The sequence below is a fragment of the Trematomus bernacchii genome, unplaced genomic scaffold, assembly GCF_902827165.1.
Source record: "Trematomus bernacchii unplaced genomic scaffold, fTreBer1.1, whole genome shotgun sequence".
Classification (NCBI taxonomy): Eukaryota; Metazoa; Chordata; class Actinopteri; order Perciformes; family Nototheniidae; genus Trematomus; species Trematomus bernacchii.
The window spans coordinates 18,367,897-18,382,543 of NW_022987564.1; the positions used below are offsets into that span (position 1 = coordinate 18,367,897).

The 14,647-nt window shown below is 42.5% G+C and overlaps 1 protein-coding gene across 1 annotated transcript in view; it reads right to left on the minus strand.

Annotated features, from left to right (window-relative positions):
* Positions 1-14,647, minus strand: part of macf1a (microtubule actin crosslinking factor 1a) — a 243,493-nt gene that overhangs the window by 66,012 nt on the left and 162,834 nt on the right. The window contains 13 exon segments of the mRNA XM_034124538.1: positions 133-315; positions 912-1,229; positions 4,782-4,988; positions 7,105-7,293; positions 7,431-8,029; positions 8,803-9,079; positions 9,168-9,395; positions 9,924-10,123; positions 11,226-11,355; positions 11,928-12,166; positions 13,004-13,066; positions 13,676-13,787; positions 13,909-14,065. Coding sequence (XP_033980429.1) covers positions 133-315; positions 912-1,229; positions 4,782-4,988; positions 7,105-7,293; positions 7,431-8,029; positions 8,803-9,079; positions 9,168-9,395; positions 9,924-10,123; positions 11,226-11,355; positions 11,928-12,166; positions 13,004-13,066; positions 13,676-13,787; positions 13,909-14,065 — 2,902 coding nt within the window.

Below are 14,647 nucleotides of genomic sequence, written 5' to 3' on the forward strand. Positions count from 1 at the left end.
ACCAGCTACACAATGAAGCTGATAATAGGACAAATACACATGTACTCATACACACTGACATAATCCACTTTACCCACGTATCCATACATGATTCATCCGCGTAGATAACCAGCAAGAAGTAGTCCCGCCTACCTTGAACTCCTGCAGCTGCTGTTTGATCATCTCCACCTCCGTGCCGACCATGCCCTGTGAGTTCAGCCCATTTTCAGCCCTTCCCAGCATGCCTTGCAGCTCGGCCACCAGCCTGTAGAATTCCCGAACCTTCTCTGCAGCGTCGTCGATCTGATCCAGCCGGCCTTGGCCACGCTCGCTGAGCTGGAGGATAAGGAGCAAAAGATTAATGAACTGTGACCGAATTTTACATCATATTTAAAAAATCGACACAGCATTGAATTGCGGTATTTTGTGTTGCGATCCATAATTTAATCCACTGAATGCTGAGATTTCTTCTGATGAGAAATTAAAAAATAACAGACCAAAATAACATTAAAAATAAATGTACTATAATTTCTTATTTGCATTAGCGTTAACATTTATTTATTTTTGCATTTGTTTGTATTTCATGTATAAAATGTATCTATATATATTTTTTGTCCTTTTGCATTTCGCCCCCTATATATGTTCATATTTACTTTATTACCTTCTTTATGCATTTCTTTTTACATTTCCTTTTACATTTCTTTATGCATTATTGTCTGCCTGCTGCTGCCTCAGATCTTTTGGTTTTACATTCTCCAAAAAGGGTAAGAAGTGGAAATATGTTATTGCAATATGTTTAAAATTGCATATTGTATTGTGACTTAAGTATGGTGATGATGCCGTAAGGGTGAGACCCATCCCTAATTCATGTTGTCAATAACTGTGCCATGATCATCATCATGGTTATTATAATGATCATCCTCCTCTCTCACCTTGCCGGCCTGGCGGCTGAGAGCCTCCGTCTCCCTCCTGAGAGCCAGGAGGTCGGGGGAGGAGCCCTCCCGGCGCAGCATGGTGGTGCAGTCTGTGTTGTGACCCTCCAGCTCCGCCCTCAGGTCGCCCAGACGGGACAGGTAGCCCTTCAGGGCGTCGGCCTGAGAGGCCAGGGAGTCTGCGTCGCGTCCAACCGGTCCGAGGGAGTCCAGCTCATCATCCAGGTCGGCAATGCGAGAGAAGACGTCGCGCACGTGAGACTGGACCTCACCCACGCCCTGCAGTCGGGACTCCAGGGAGGAGCAGCACTGCTCGATCTGATGGAGTAGAAGAGGAGAGATGTTACAGAGGAGACGGCGCAGAAGGTGTTAGGAGCAATCCAGTCAAAACTTGTATTTCATTATCAAGTGCATCCCAATTAAAAATACTAAATTAAGTGCCTTGCAGCCGAAAGATTAAAAAAAAAGCACAAAAAGAGAAGGCGGTGGCGGGGTAAATATTTGTTGTCATTGTTGAATAAAAGCACAGAACAACGCTTTAAAAAAAGCTACCATACAATTCCGTCTGAAAAATGCTAATGACCTGGAAGACATTATTCAACATCTGAAATCCTCCTCCTGTAGCCTCGATATTATTCCGACAGGCTTTTTCCAAACTGTTTTTCACTGCATGGCCTCAGATATACTGCACATAGTAAACAAGTCTCTTCAAACAGGTGTATTTCCGCAGGCCCTGAAAACTGCAGTAATTAAACCGCTCCTAAAAAAGCATAACTTAGACACAACCGTAATGAATAATTACAGGCCAATATCAAACCTTCCTTTTTTAAGCAAATTGATTGAAAAAGTTGTTTTTCAACAGTTCAGTCATTTCATGTTTTTAAATGACGGTTTTGATGTGTTTCAGTCTGGCTTTCGACCTAACCACAGCACTGAAACTGCACTTGTAAAGGTCTTAAATGACATTCATTTAAACACAGACAGTGGCAGAATATCAGTTTTAGTATTATTAGATCTCAGCGCTGCATTTGACACTGTTGACCACAACATATTGCTAGACCGTCTAGAACTGGGTGGGAGTTTCAGGAACAGCTCTAAATTGGTTTAGTACCTACTTAAAGGACAGAAAAAACGTTGTCTCAATAGGCAACTACACATCAACTTTGACAAATATGTCATGCGGTGTTCCTCAAGGCTCCATCTTAGGACCTTTGCTTTTTAATATTTATATGCTACCTCTGGCTGAAATTATTAAAAAGAGCGATCTAAGCTATCACATCTATGCAGACGACACCCAGATTTATTTTAAAATCACACCAGGAGACTATTCTCCAATTAGAACACTGAGCAAGTGCATTGAGCACATCACTGACTGGATGACTCAGAACTTTCTCCAACTGAACAAACAAAAAACTGAGATCTTTGTTTTTGGAGCAAAGAAGGACCGATTAAAAGTAAATCACAGAGCTTCAGTCGGCAGACTACAAAGCCACTAATAAAGCCAGAAATCTGGGTGTAGTGATGGACTCAGACCTGAATTTCAACAGCCACATTACAACAGTCATTAGGTCTGCATACTATTACCTGAATAATATATCGAGGATTAATTAAGGACTAATGTTACAACAGGACTTAGAAAAGCTTGTCCATGCTTTTATTTTCAGTAGACTCGACTACTGCAATAGTGTATTCACAGGGCTGACAAAAAAATCCATCAGAAAGCTGCAGCTGATTCAGAATGCTGCTGCACATGTCCTCACTAACACTAAAAGAGTGGATCACATCAGTCCGGTTCTGAAATCTTTACATTGGCTTCCAGTCGGCCAAAGAATTGATTTTAAAGTACTATTGCTAGTTTTTAAATCATTACATGGTTTAGGACCAAAGTATATTGTTGAACTCCTACACAATTACGAGCCATCAAGGTGTCTCAGGTCTTCTGGGACGGGTCTGCTATCGGTTCCGAGAGTAACAACAAAACATGGAGAGGCAGCATTTAGCTATTATGCCCCGACACTCTGGAACAAACTACCCAAATCATGCACGTCCGCAGAAACGCTTACCATTTTTAAATCGAGACTAAAAACATATCTCTTTGCCGCTGCTTTTAATTGAGCTGCTCATATTCGAACTACAGTATGCCTTTTAAATATGTATTGTACCTGTGGTGTTTATTTTTATTATTTTATTATCTTTGCTTTGTAATGCCTGTTGTAAAATGCCATTATATAATGTGTTTTTACTGTATTTATTCATAACAAGTCTTTTAATTTGTTTTGTAAAGCACTTTGAATTGTCGCGTACAGAAAAGTGCTATATAAATAAACTTGCCTTGCCTTGCCTTGCCTTGCCAAATCTGTTGTCATTCATTTATTTTTCAGGGCATTTTCTTGCGAATTATCATAAAAGTTCGGTGGCCGATGAGTGCAAACGCGCTACAACAGCACAAAACATTTGCATTAGGAGTAACGCGCTTCGCTGCGTTGGTGAGTGTTTTCTAAATGCTGCGCATGTGTTGTCAAGTTGGTGAAGATGTTTCTTAATTTTCACGTGTTTTGGCACATTTGTGTTTTTGCATTTGCATTGTTTTTTAAACTGTAGCGCATTTCTGCTACTGGAAATGTTTTGGGCTGTTGTAGCTTGTTTGCACCTTGCGGCCCCATACAAAAGTCACAACTAAGCAACCCTTAAATGAACTCTAAATAGAGGACGGTGATGTGATCCCCTAATAAAACCCAGGAGCATGTGTGGTTATATTTTACTAGGTACTAGCACAATAAAGTGTGACCAATCCAGAAATGATGTAACATAACAGCATGTACAAATAGATGTTGTCTGGGTGATACAAGGAGACAGTAGCAGCATTATCTGAGTGATCTGATCTCCAGAAACTTTTCTCTCAATAACAATGACATCAGATCAATAATATAAAAAGAGAAGTAAGACATCTGAATAACAGAGGACTGCTGCTGTGGTGTTATAAACAGTAAAAGGTTCCTGTGATAGCTCTACCCTTACATGGAAGCTGGAATGCATCAAATAAGTAATAAGCATTCTTACTTAGTGCTGCATTCTCCTGTTTACATTTCACCCTGATTAAGTGCTAAATGTCCACAGTGACCATATATGACTACTGTGGGTCAAATAGTCAAACTATTCTGACAGCTCTGGTTGTTTGCTCTCTCTCAGCGCACTGACACTGAGCAAAAACACACATACATCGGCACATATACACACACGCTGTGACCCTCGCTATACATAGTTAGCCTCTTTTTCACTTATAACGGCTTTATGTGCAAAATGTTACATCAATTCATTACTTTTAGGATTCCACAGCTCTTATGTTCTGCTGTGTTTCCACAGCTACCTGCAGATTCAGCATTGTTTTAATATATGGCTCTAGAATATTTTGGACATACACTAGCTTTTTGTTGGCAATCCAAATCAGGTTCAGGAGGAGTAAAGTGTAAAGAGAAACAGTATGCTACAAAAACACAACTCCCCCTGAATCTCATCAGTGCACTGTATCAGAAATTGTACTGTATATCCATAAACTCAAACATAAACGTGCCCGGAAAATGTGTCATCTATTTATTTAGTCTTAGTTATGTGTCAAATGTTTTTATAATCACATTAAGCAACCTGATCAAGTTTTAGTTGACAGCACTGCATATTGATATAATGAGCGTTAGTGTTCAGAAGTTGGTGTTATCATATAATTGTTCTGTCTTAGGCATAGCTTTCATTAAGAGAGAAATGTTGAGGCATGTTTGATGTCCTTCTGTGCAATGATCATTATCCAAACCTGGAGCATTTACAACAAAGAAAACCAATAATATTTCCTTCTCTTTTCCTGACTCTGCTCCTCACCTTGTCAGTGACGTCTTCATACTCCTTCTCCGTGCCCCTGGCCTGCTCCTGGAGCCTCTTGGCACCCTCGGTGCTGCCCCCCGGTGTCTGCGGGGCGTCCTGCACCAGACCCTGGGCCAGGTCCCTGAGGTACACCACCTGAGGCTTCAGGGAGCGGAGACCCTCCTGCTGACTCCTCAGACGCTCCAGGCTCTTAGCACTGCACGCCTGGGGGGGGGGGGGGGGGGGGGGGGGAGAGAAGGAAACACAAAGCGCCAAAGCTTTTAATTATGTCTTCATAAAAACCATAGTAGTTAGGGATGCTCCGATCGCCAATTTTGGGGGCGATCGCCGATCGCCGGAATCAGTATCGGCCGATACCGATCGCCGATCCGATCGAGTGGGCGGGGCCTAAATGGAAGATTTAAACATCACTTTAAATCTTCCATTTAAAGTGATGTTTAAAACTCAGTTAATGGGGCTCATTCACTGGAGCTTCCAAACAACAATCAACTTAATTATTACATTCAAATGATGTACATTATTCAAGTTTACATTCACTTTGGATAATACCACGGGAGAAATGAGCGGAAGCGCTCTCTTTTCCTCTCCCCCTCTCTCTCTCTCCTGACAGCCTGTCAGTATCTCATGCAGCTCACTGATCCAGTAATGAGTGACCCGACAGTGAAGAATACATATATTTATAACTACTGTAGTTTAGCTTGTTCCAGAGGTAGATCAAATAGCTAAGTGTGTTAGGTCTAACTCTTACGGCCCCTACACACGGCGGCGTGCGGTGACTCTTCAACGCTTCTGCCCATTCACTTTGAATGGGGTGACGTCACGATTCGCCGAACTGCATTCTGGGAGCAAAGCGTAGCTTTCCTCGCGGTGCTCGCTGCAAAAGTAGAGAATGTTCTACTTTAGAAGCTGGCAGCCAATCAAATCCCGCGTATGCAAATCTGACAGTTCACCGCGTGTATGCTGGGAGAGCCAGACCGCAGTTCATTTCCTCATATGCCAAAAAATTTAGGAGAAAATAATCGTAGCGGTAGGGAATCACCCGGTGCTTTCAGTCCCTGTTCACCTACCGGGATACAAACCGGAGGAGCCAGGCATGGAGGGAGGTGGTAGAGACAGTGGGTGAAACTGCTAGGTTTTCGCCTGTTTGGGGAGTTTATATCCAGTGTACTTCGTTTGAATGGACAGCAGGCATAGACAGTATATTTAGCCACCATGCAATGTTGCATAAAATAGCACCATAGACATTAATTAAAAATCGCTTTTTAGACATTAATGTCTATGGTGAGATTCATACACGGGAGCCTTTTTAAAGCCTTTTTACCCCGCTGCAAACAGAACCCCCCCCCCCCCTTCCCATCACAAACTTTACACAGATCCCCCCTTCCAATTATCAACTCATGTCTTGTTTCCGCAAACTCTTGTGTCCTGCAGCAGCTAAACGTTTTGCAAGCCCCCGTTCGTTTAGTACCTAAAATAATAGACATCGCTTTTTCCAGCTGACAAACCCGACTTTCTGGTCACTTCTTCAATTTTCCAGCCCTTGGGGAGAGACACGGGAGATTCATGTGATTGGTTGTTGGTCGCGTTGCTCGCGTAAACTCCCCAAGCTCAAGACACGCCCACCGCCAAGCGGCAACGCACGCCGCCGTGTGTAGGCTGCGTTAGTGTGTGTTTTGCTCCGCTCACCGGTCCGTCACAGCAGGTGGAGCTGCAGGATTTCTGCTTCACTCACGTTGCATACCGCTATTTTACTGTCTTTTTCGGACACCTTAAAATACTGCCAGACCGGTGAAGCCATTTTGGCGAGCTTGTTTTGCCGCGCACAGAGAAAAGTGTCATGTATTTAACGTCATGTGATCGGCTCTTGCGATCGGCATGTTTAGAGAGCACCGATCGATCGGTAGAGAGTGAGTATCGGCCGATCTCGATCGGTGTCCGATCGATCGGAGCATCCCTAATAGTAGTCATATTCTATTTGGCACTTTTGTATAATACATATTTATATTGAGAGGAGTGCACAATCACCGCTACCCTCAATATGTAAACATCACATACAACAATAAAACATTTTATAATAATAACAAATGAATGCTATACTGTCAAAATAAGGAAATACAGGTCGAAAAAAATCAACTTAAATAGATAATACATATTTATTAAAAAAACATACTTGAAATTAAGTAAATATTGTATTCTTATATGTATATGAAGTTTAGGGTAACCAGTCATCAAAAGCCATATCATGTTGTCTGTCCCAGTTAAGTGTTTACCCTTTGGTATAGAGTAAAAGAGACTACTGAAGACAGTAGTTTTTTTCTACCTGTGGACCCAGAGCCTCCTGGACTTCAATTTGGTGCTTGGCGGCCTCCAGCCTCCTCTCCGCTGCCTGCCTGCCCTCCTCAAACTCCTTCAGACGTCCAGCCAGCTCCTCCAGCTGGGAGGAGCGCTGATGGAGCCTCTCCCCCAGTCCGTCCACCCTGCGGTTCAGCTGGGCCTTCTCATCTCGTACCTGCAGAACATGAGTTCATCAGTTTAGCTGTGACTTTTAAAGACCACAAATCAAAATAAGCTAACATACACCCAAATTCCTCAAGCTTAATAATAAAAAACACACTTGAGAGTAGAAACCAACGTAGAAGTACGTACCTCTTCGTCCCCGATGCAGCATTGCTCCAGCAGCTGATCTGCTGCTGTGTTGAAGGCCTCGAGGAGGGGTTGTCGTCTTTCGATGTCCAGTGATAGACCTCGGCCCTTCTGCAGGGCTTTATCCAGCGCCGCAGGGTCCAGTGATGGCTGGATCTCAGCATCTTTCCCCTCACACTCCGCTAACCACGGTACCAGCTCGGCCTTGTGCTGCTGGTAGGTTTCTGCTTTGCTGAGTGTGGCTTTCAGTCTGCTCTCTCGATCCGCGATCTTCTGGTTCATCCCATCCCAGTCCTGTTTCAAGGAGGCCAGGCGAGACTGCAGGGCAGAGCGCTCCTCTCCGCCCGCGGGGAGAGAGGCGAGCAGCGACGCTCCCTCGGCCTGCAGCAGCTCGTAGGAGCCTCTCTGACTGGCGACCCCCCGCTGGAGGTCGTCAGTCTGAGCCAGCAGGGAGCGGATGGCCTGCGGCTGACAGGGAAGGGAGTCTGGGGAAGACGCTCTGGGATCCGACTGCTTGTCGAGCCACGAGCGCAGCTCCTCAAACATCTGCTGGAACTGCTGCGTGGACGACAGAGCGGCCTGGAGCTGAGACAGCCCGTCAGCTAGAGGGAAGACAAACACAGGGATTTACAAACATAAACACTGAGAAGCTCTTTCAAACTAAAAGAAAGAGTTTTTGTTGTATTTATTTTTGGTGGATTTGTCAGTTTCATTGAAATCAAAACACTATTCCTATTACAGCTGAAGAGGGATTACGTTTGGAAGAGAATATGGTTTAACCACATCAACTTGTCATCATCATAGTAGATCATTATCTCTGTAGAGAAAATTACTATCTGCATATAAGTCAAGCATAAACATACCAGAACACTTACAGAGATCGCGGTCTTTAATTTTGAGAAATGTACGTACTTAGTACATGAATTAAAGGAGAACTATAACTAAAGCTGATCATCATGTCCAAAATTCTATAACAAATAAATGATTTGGTTCTGTAATGACTGCTGACAGATTATCTGGCGGATAAAGGCAAATGTAACTCACTTTTTTTAGTTCTTAAATTGAGTGAGAAATGTCAAGCATCATAAGACTTATATATTGATTTAGGTTGGATTTAGTTGTTTTTAGTAGTCACTAATGTGTGATTCATGTTTATATATGTATTTAATTTCAGTTTTCAATATACAGTAGGACAATTTAATATTTACCCCGGTCATGACCATCTATAAGGAAATAGGAGGGGAGGAGAAAGATGCTTAAACTAATCTCTCTATTTTTGTGACGAAAAACAAATACAGATTTTATTTTTTTGAACGGGACCATTGTGTCATTAAACTCACTAAAAGCACATATCAACCACATGAAGTCCACCAACCTGCGCGCTCCTCTAAACTCCTGAGCGGGGCGCTGACACTCTGCAGGCGTTTGCTCAGCTCCTCCTTCAGGTACGGCTCGGCCACGATGCTGCTCAGCTCGCTGCAGAGCCTCTCCGCCTCGCCCAGCTCGCAGCGCCGCCTCTCCAGCTCAGAGCGGATCTCACCTGTCTCCTGCAGGCGGAGTTTTAGCGCCTCGGGCTGAGCGCTCAGCGAGGCCTGACCATCCAACCTCTCCCCCAGAGCAGAAACACTGGAGGAGAGCTGTCTGAGCAGGGCCTGGGCGGGGGACGAGGGGGGTTAGGAAATAATGGCGTCATAGTGACAGTATAACATGAATCCATACTGTCAAGTCAATCTGACTTACCTGGTACTGTTCGCTGGTTCCTTGCGCCTGGTCGATGTGGTTTGACCTCTGGGTCAGTCGGTTGGTAAGCTCCTCCCACTGCTGGGAGATGGAGCCCAGCTCAGACCGCACCTCCGCCAGGTCCTTGGGGTCCTGAGCAGAGTCCCCAGTCTGGGAAAGGATTCCCTCCGCAGACTGGGTCAGCTGCTCAAACTGCGGCCGCCTCGTGTCAAACTCACGCAGCATGAACTGGAAGATAAACGAGGAGAGATTCAAATATTCATTTTAATGAAATAAATATTTTAATCAAAAAGTAGGTTTTTTGTTTGATAAATAAAAAATAGCATTTAGAAAAGCAGGGTTTTATTATTATTGTTTTTAATTTTAAGAAATTATAAAAATTAGGAATTATATAGATTTAACAACCTGACTTTTTTTTATACACTGCTGGTTCACTAAATATTAACACATAACTTTGTGGTTTGTAATTTAATGTACACATATGTCTTGAAAATGTGTCAAATATTTTCATACTATCAGCCTGAGTTCATGATTTAAGAGTGCATTTGAATGTCAAAATAAGAGTATGAAGGAGTATATGTTGTATTAACAGCCAATGGAATTACTAATACACATTAGCTTTTGTCATTATTCCGTTTCTTTTCTTGATGTATTTCTCCTTAAGCTGGATTTTGTGTATGGATTACCACATTGTGTGTGTGCGTACATATTAATGTGTTGTATCACTTGGTGTTATCCCTGTCTTCCATCACTAACCTGTGCTTGCTGCTTCTGTGTGTTCAGCATGTTGGGGTCGATGCTCAGGGGCCCCAGCACGCTCATCATCAGCTCCTTCTCCCTCAGCCAGGGGCCCAGCTGACTGGCCGCTGAGGCGAAGCTGCCCAGCCTATCAGCACACGTCTCCAGCTCCGTCTGCCTCTGCGCTGCCGTCTGATTGGCCGTCTGCCAGCGCGAGTCTGGGAGAGTAGTCAATTGAGAGTGGGTTATGAAAAACGTTGCTGCACGTGTTTGTAATTTTTGGGGGTTATGAAAAATCAAGGGTAATACGAAATAATATCAATAATGGAGATGAAATCCAAGGTGAATCAAAGTGTAGAAGAAAACTATTTAAATGATTTCACCCTTTGTCCCTCCCCCTAATTATTCTCTACTTCTCCCACTCTGACTCATTTTCTGGGCATCCATCAGTGTGTGTGTGTATTCAGTCCAAATGGCTTTGAAAAGGCATGATAGAATCTGACATAAATATAATATAAATATTTCTGTCTTGGTTACATCATAGGAGGCTGGTAAAAATATCAGATATGCAAGACAAAAAATATCTTTGAAAAGAACACTTCCCACTCTGTCCCTGGATTATATCGATTCCTCGGTTCCTCGCCATCTCTTGAAAAAGTATTTCAAATTCAGAGGCTCCATACCACCTTCTTTTTAACGGTTTTCAAAACACACCACAGTAAGAATACCTCATCTTGTTTTCATCTTTTCTCAGTTTTTAAACACATTTTCTTTTGCGCCTCAATTAAACTCCTTTTGTTTCCAGTGTTTTTTTACATGGTAGTTTATTTCATTGGCAGTGCAGTCATCCGTTGTTGGAAGGCTGCAGCCATTCCTGCGTGATGGCTTTCTTGCTAGGAGCCAAAATCATTTGAAAGAGATATTCATCTTCTGCCAATATACCCTGGATTTTGCCCAGGTATAACCTAACAAAAGAACAATCAACCTTTATTTCAAATATTTTCATTACAAACTATTGCCAATAAGAAAATAAATTACAGGCAAGACAGACATAACGTAACATAAGCTCACCGACTGTTTTCACTTATCATATTTCTCTAAATGGATGATTATTTAAATCCCTCAGGCCTTGTCCCTTCTCTGTATCTGGGTTTTTCTTCATAATGGCTACACAGGGTCTTTGACTTGTACTGCAAAGTATTCCTCAAAGCTGTCCCCCCCCATCATTTGACTTCAGTTTCTGCCTCCAGTTTCTGTAAAGTGGCTCCCATCATCTGGTCAAACGCCCTCATGTATTTTTGTGTCATCTTTAGCACACACCTATCTCCTGCAGCTGCTGCCTCCAGGTGTCGGCCTCAGGAGAATCTGGATTGTCGGCGATCAGTTTCCTCAGCGAGCTCTTCAGCTCCTCCACCTTCCCAGAGTGCTCCGCCAGCTCTGAGAGCAGAGCCTGGAGAAGAACGGGAAGAAGACCAGCAGTTAAATACTGCATCCATTTCATATGACTTCATAACTTAGATGAGGCAAAGAGAGTCCTGATGTGTGAGTTTAGACAATGTAATGTGTCCAGGTCACTCTCCTGCAGATTTCATAAATGAAAATGGATTGGAAAAGCTACATTTAAAAAAAATGTATTTGGTTTAAAGACTTTAAACAACGAGTAAAGATTGTAATATATCTTATTACGTTTTATTTATTTATTTTTGAAACCCAAAATAAAATAAATAAAAATAAAGACAGTTGCACTAATTAATAACATTAATATATTATAATATTGCAATCTTATATAATTTAATTATATACAATGAGTCCAAAATAGCTGAAGGACTACAAAAATAGGGAAAAAAAGCAACAGAATAACCTAACTCTTAAGTTGTACAGCACTTTGGCTCGACCAAAAATCGTTTAAAAATGTGCTATATAAATAAAACTTGATTTGATTTGATTTAAGAGTATATACCGTGATCTTATTGCATGATTTTCATTGTTAGAGAAAAGCCCAATAGAGGGATCCGGTCCTACCTTGTTCTCCTGGGCCTGGGCGCGGACCACCTCCGGTTTGGAGGGGGAGGCGGTCTGTCCCTGTCTCAGGCTGCTCTCCCTGTCTGTCAGCCAGCTCTTCAGCTCCTCAGCATCCTGCCTGGCCTTCTGCCTCAGCTCCAGAGACACCTCCTGTCTGCCCAGACGCTCCTTCAGATCCCCCCCCAGCGCCTCATACCGACCGTTCACATCAGACACGGCTACCTGGAGCTCCGTCAGGTCTGAGGGCACAGTGAGGGAAAGGAGCAAACGGATTAGCATATTGCTATTGAGATTAGCAGAAACAAACACAAACAGATAGGTAATGTAAGAACAATAGAGTCAACAAAGGTAGGGTAATAAGCATGGATGGATTGTGTGAGAATGGGCCCCTGGGCACAGAGATGCTAGAAGCCCCAAGTCTACATGAACCAAGACCACCAAACACAAAGAGTCACAATTCGTGCCTTGTTTTAGTCGCTTAACACCTATGTTAGGTTTCTATGTGGTAGTTTTATGTATATTTGTAGTATTTTATTGCATCTCCTTGTGGTTATTGTTTTGAGTTGTTTGAGTTTTCCATCTCTTTGATTGTCTTGTGCAATTTTTCAAAGTTTTGCATCTATGTGTAGTCGTCTTGTGTGTCTTTTTGTAGTTTTGAAACTTTGATGTTGTCTTAAATGTCTTTGTAATCGTTATGTGTATGTATTTTGGGTGTCTTGTGTTGTTTTTTTAGCCATATTCTGAGAGTCAGGGCCCCTGGGAGTGTGACCTGTAGGACAATCAGTGCTAATGCTAATAAGGTATACAGTTGTTATGAGCCTTCAGACAGCTAGTACATGTAAACAGGGCAATATTTATTTTGCATTGGACAAATGCCACTGACAGATATCTGCATGGACAGACAGCTGATGGAGACAGGACAGTTGAAACAGAAAACAGTAATCATTTAAGAGTCATCATATAAAGTGACCAGAGACCAGCAACAGAACAGGAGACAAATTCAATGAAGCTTTTGTTGTACTCATTTGGAGGAGGTACTGAACTAAAAGAGAAAGAGAGCTAGAGGCAGATCTCACCTTTACAGGTGTGGATGCCATTGACACTGCTGGGCCCTGCTGAGACATTGATGTGAGGAAGACCTGGGAGAGACACAGCGGACTGAGACAGTGCACTACAACACTTGTACAAGGTCATACAGAAAACAGGACCGAAAGCGGTGGAAACAGACGACAGAAGTGATGCAGTCATGCACGATACCAATACACTTCAATTACATCGAAATGTAATGAGTGTATCAAATGTGTGAAATCTGCTTTGTTATCCAACCAACAAAGTTATTTGGCTTTCTCAAAATTTCGCATTTGACTTTTTAATTAATTACAGAACACTAAAACAATTCTTAAGATTGGTGGCTTTGTTGCATTTGTCTGCACTTTACATTAAAAAAAGAAATACATCTTATGACCTCTGAAACCATCACAGGTGAGCTGTACCACAAAATGAGTTATTATAACAGAAGTAGTGATTCTAAATGCAAATTATAATATATTCTGTTTCGCTCTATTCTGCCTTCTCCCTTGTGTTCATATTTTGTTTTTCAGTTCTGTTTTTCTCTCCGGTCAAATCATTTTATAAACCCCTCAGTGATTATTTTTCCTCCCACCTACATCATCTTGTAAAAAAGCCCTTATTATAAATAAGTAATTCAAACTGAGAGTTGAGGGTTTTATATGTTTGGCGTCTCTTACCAGTTTTGGTCTTAGGAGCGGTGATGTCGATGATGAGCGACTCCAGCTCAGAGCCCGTCTTGTTCAGATCCTGAACTCTTCCTCCCTGAGACTCCCAGTCATCCAGCAAGTCCTGGAGGCAAGATGCAATTTGCTGAGTCATTGTGGCTTAAGAACACATGATTTTTTTCAAACGAGTGGAAGGGCATGGCTTTTGAGTCATTTGTTATGAATGAATGATGAGAGACACACACCTTGAGCTGCTGGACTCTCCTCTGCAGGCTCTCTGTGTTGAGGTTGGCCTCTTTGGCCGCCAGCTGGTCCTGCCCTGTCTGGAGCCACCTGAGGAGGGAGCCGGAGAGCCCGCGGAACTGCAGGAGCTGCTGCTCACAGGCCTGGAGGGCAGCAAACCTGTCGGAGGCAGGCAGAGGCAGAGAGGACATGTTATAGAAAAAGAAAGAAAGAGAAGGTAGGAGGCAGTGATAGAGAGGATGAGGAGGAGTTACATAAAGTGGGAATATAGATAAAATAAAATAATCCATCCTACACTTTAACGCAATGTAAACCTATGTCTGTTAAAGTGTTTTATTGTTACATTAGTGAATATACGTGTCACTTCAATGATACAATATTGCAACAAACATTGTGGGGAAATTCCCATGGCACATCACTTAACTATTTCTTTCTAGGCACACATCCTTCCTACAGTTATAACATAGTCAGATCCTGGTTAAGTTGCTTTTTGTGAGTTGATATGAATGTAAACTGATTTTGCAAAATAGGCATATTATATGAAATTGTGTCTCTATATCTGCAAATATCTGATTGTCCAAATAATCAATAAAACAGAGCAGCATTTGGTGAAAAGCATTTCTGATACTCAAAATGAAAATAATACACGTTTATTTATTGCATGTCTGTTTGTTCTTGGAGAGGAATCCATCTGTTGCTGACGTTTCTCCCATTTTTTCCCCTTTCAAAATATTTTGTGTT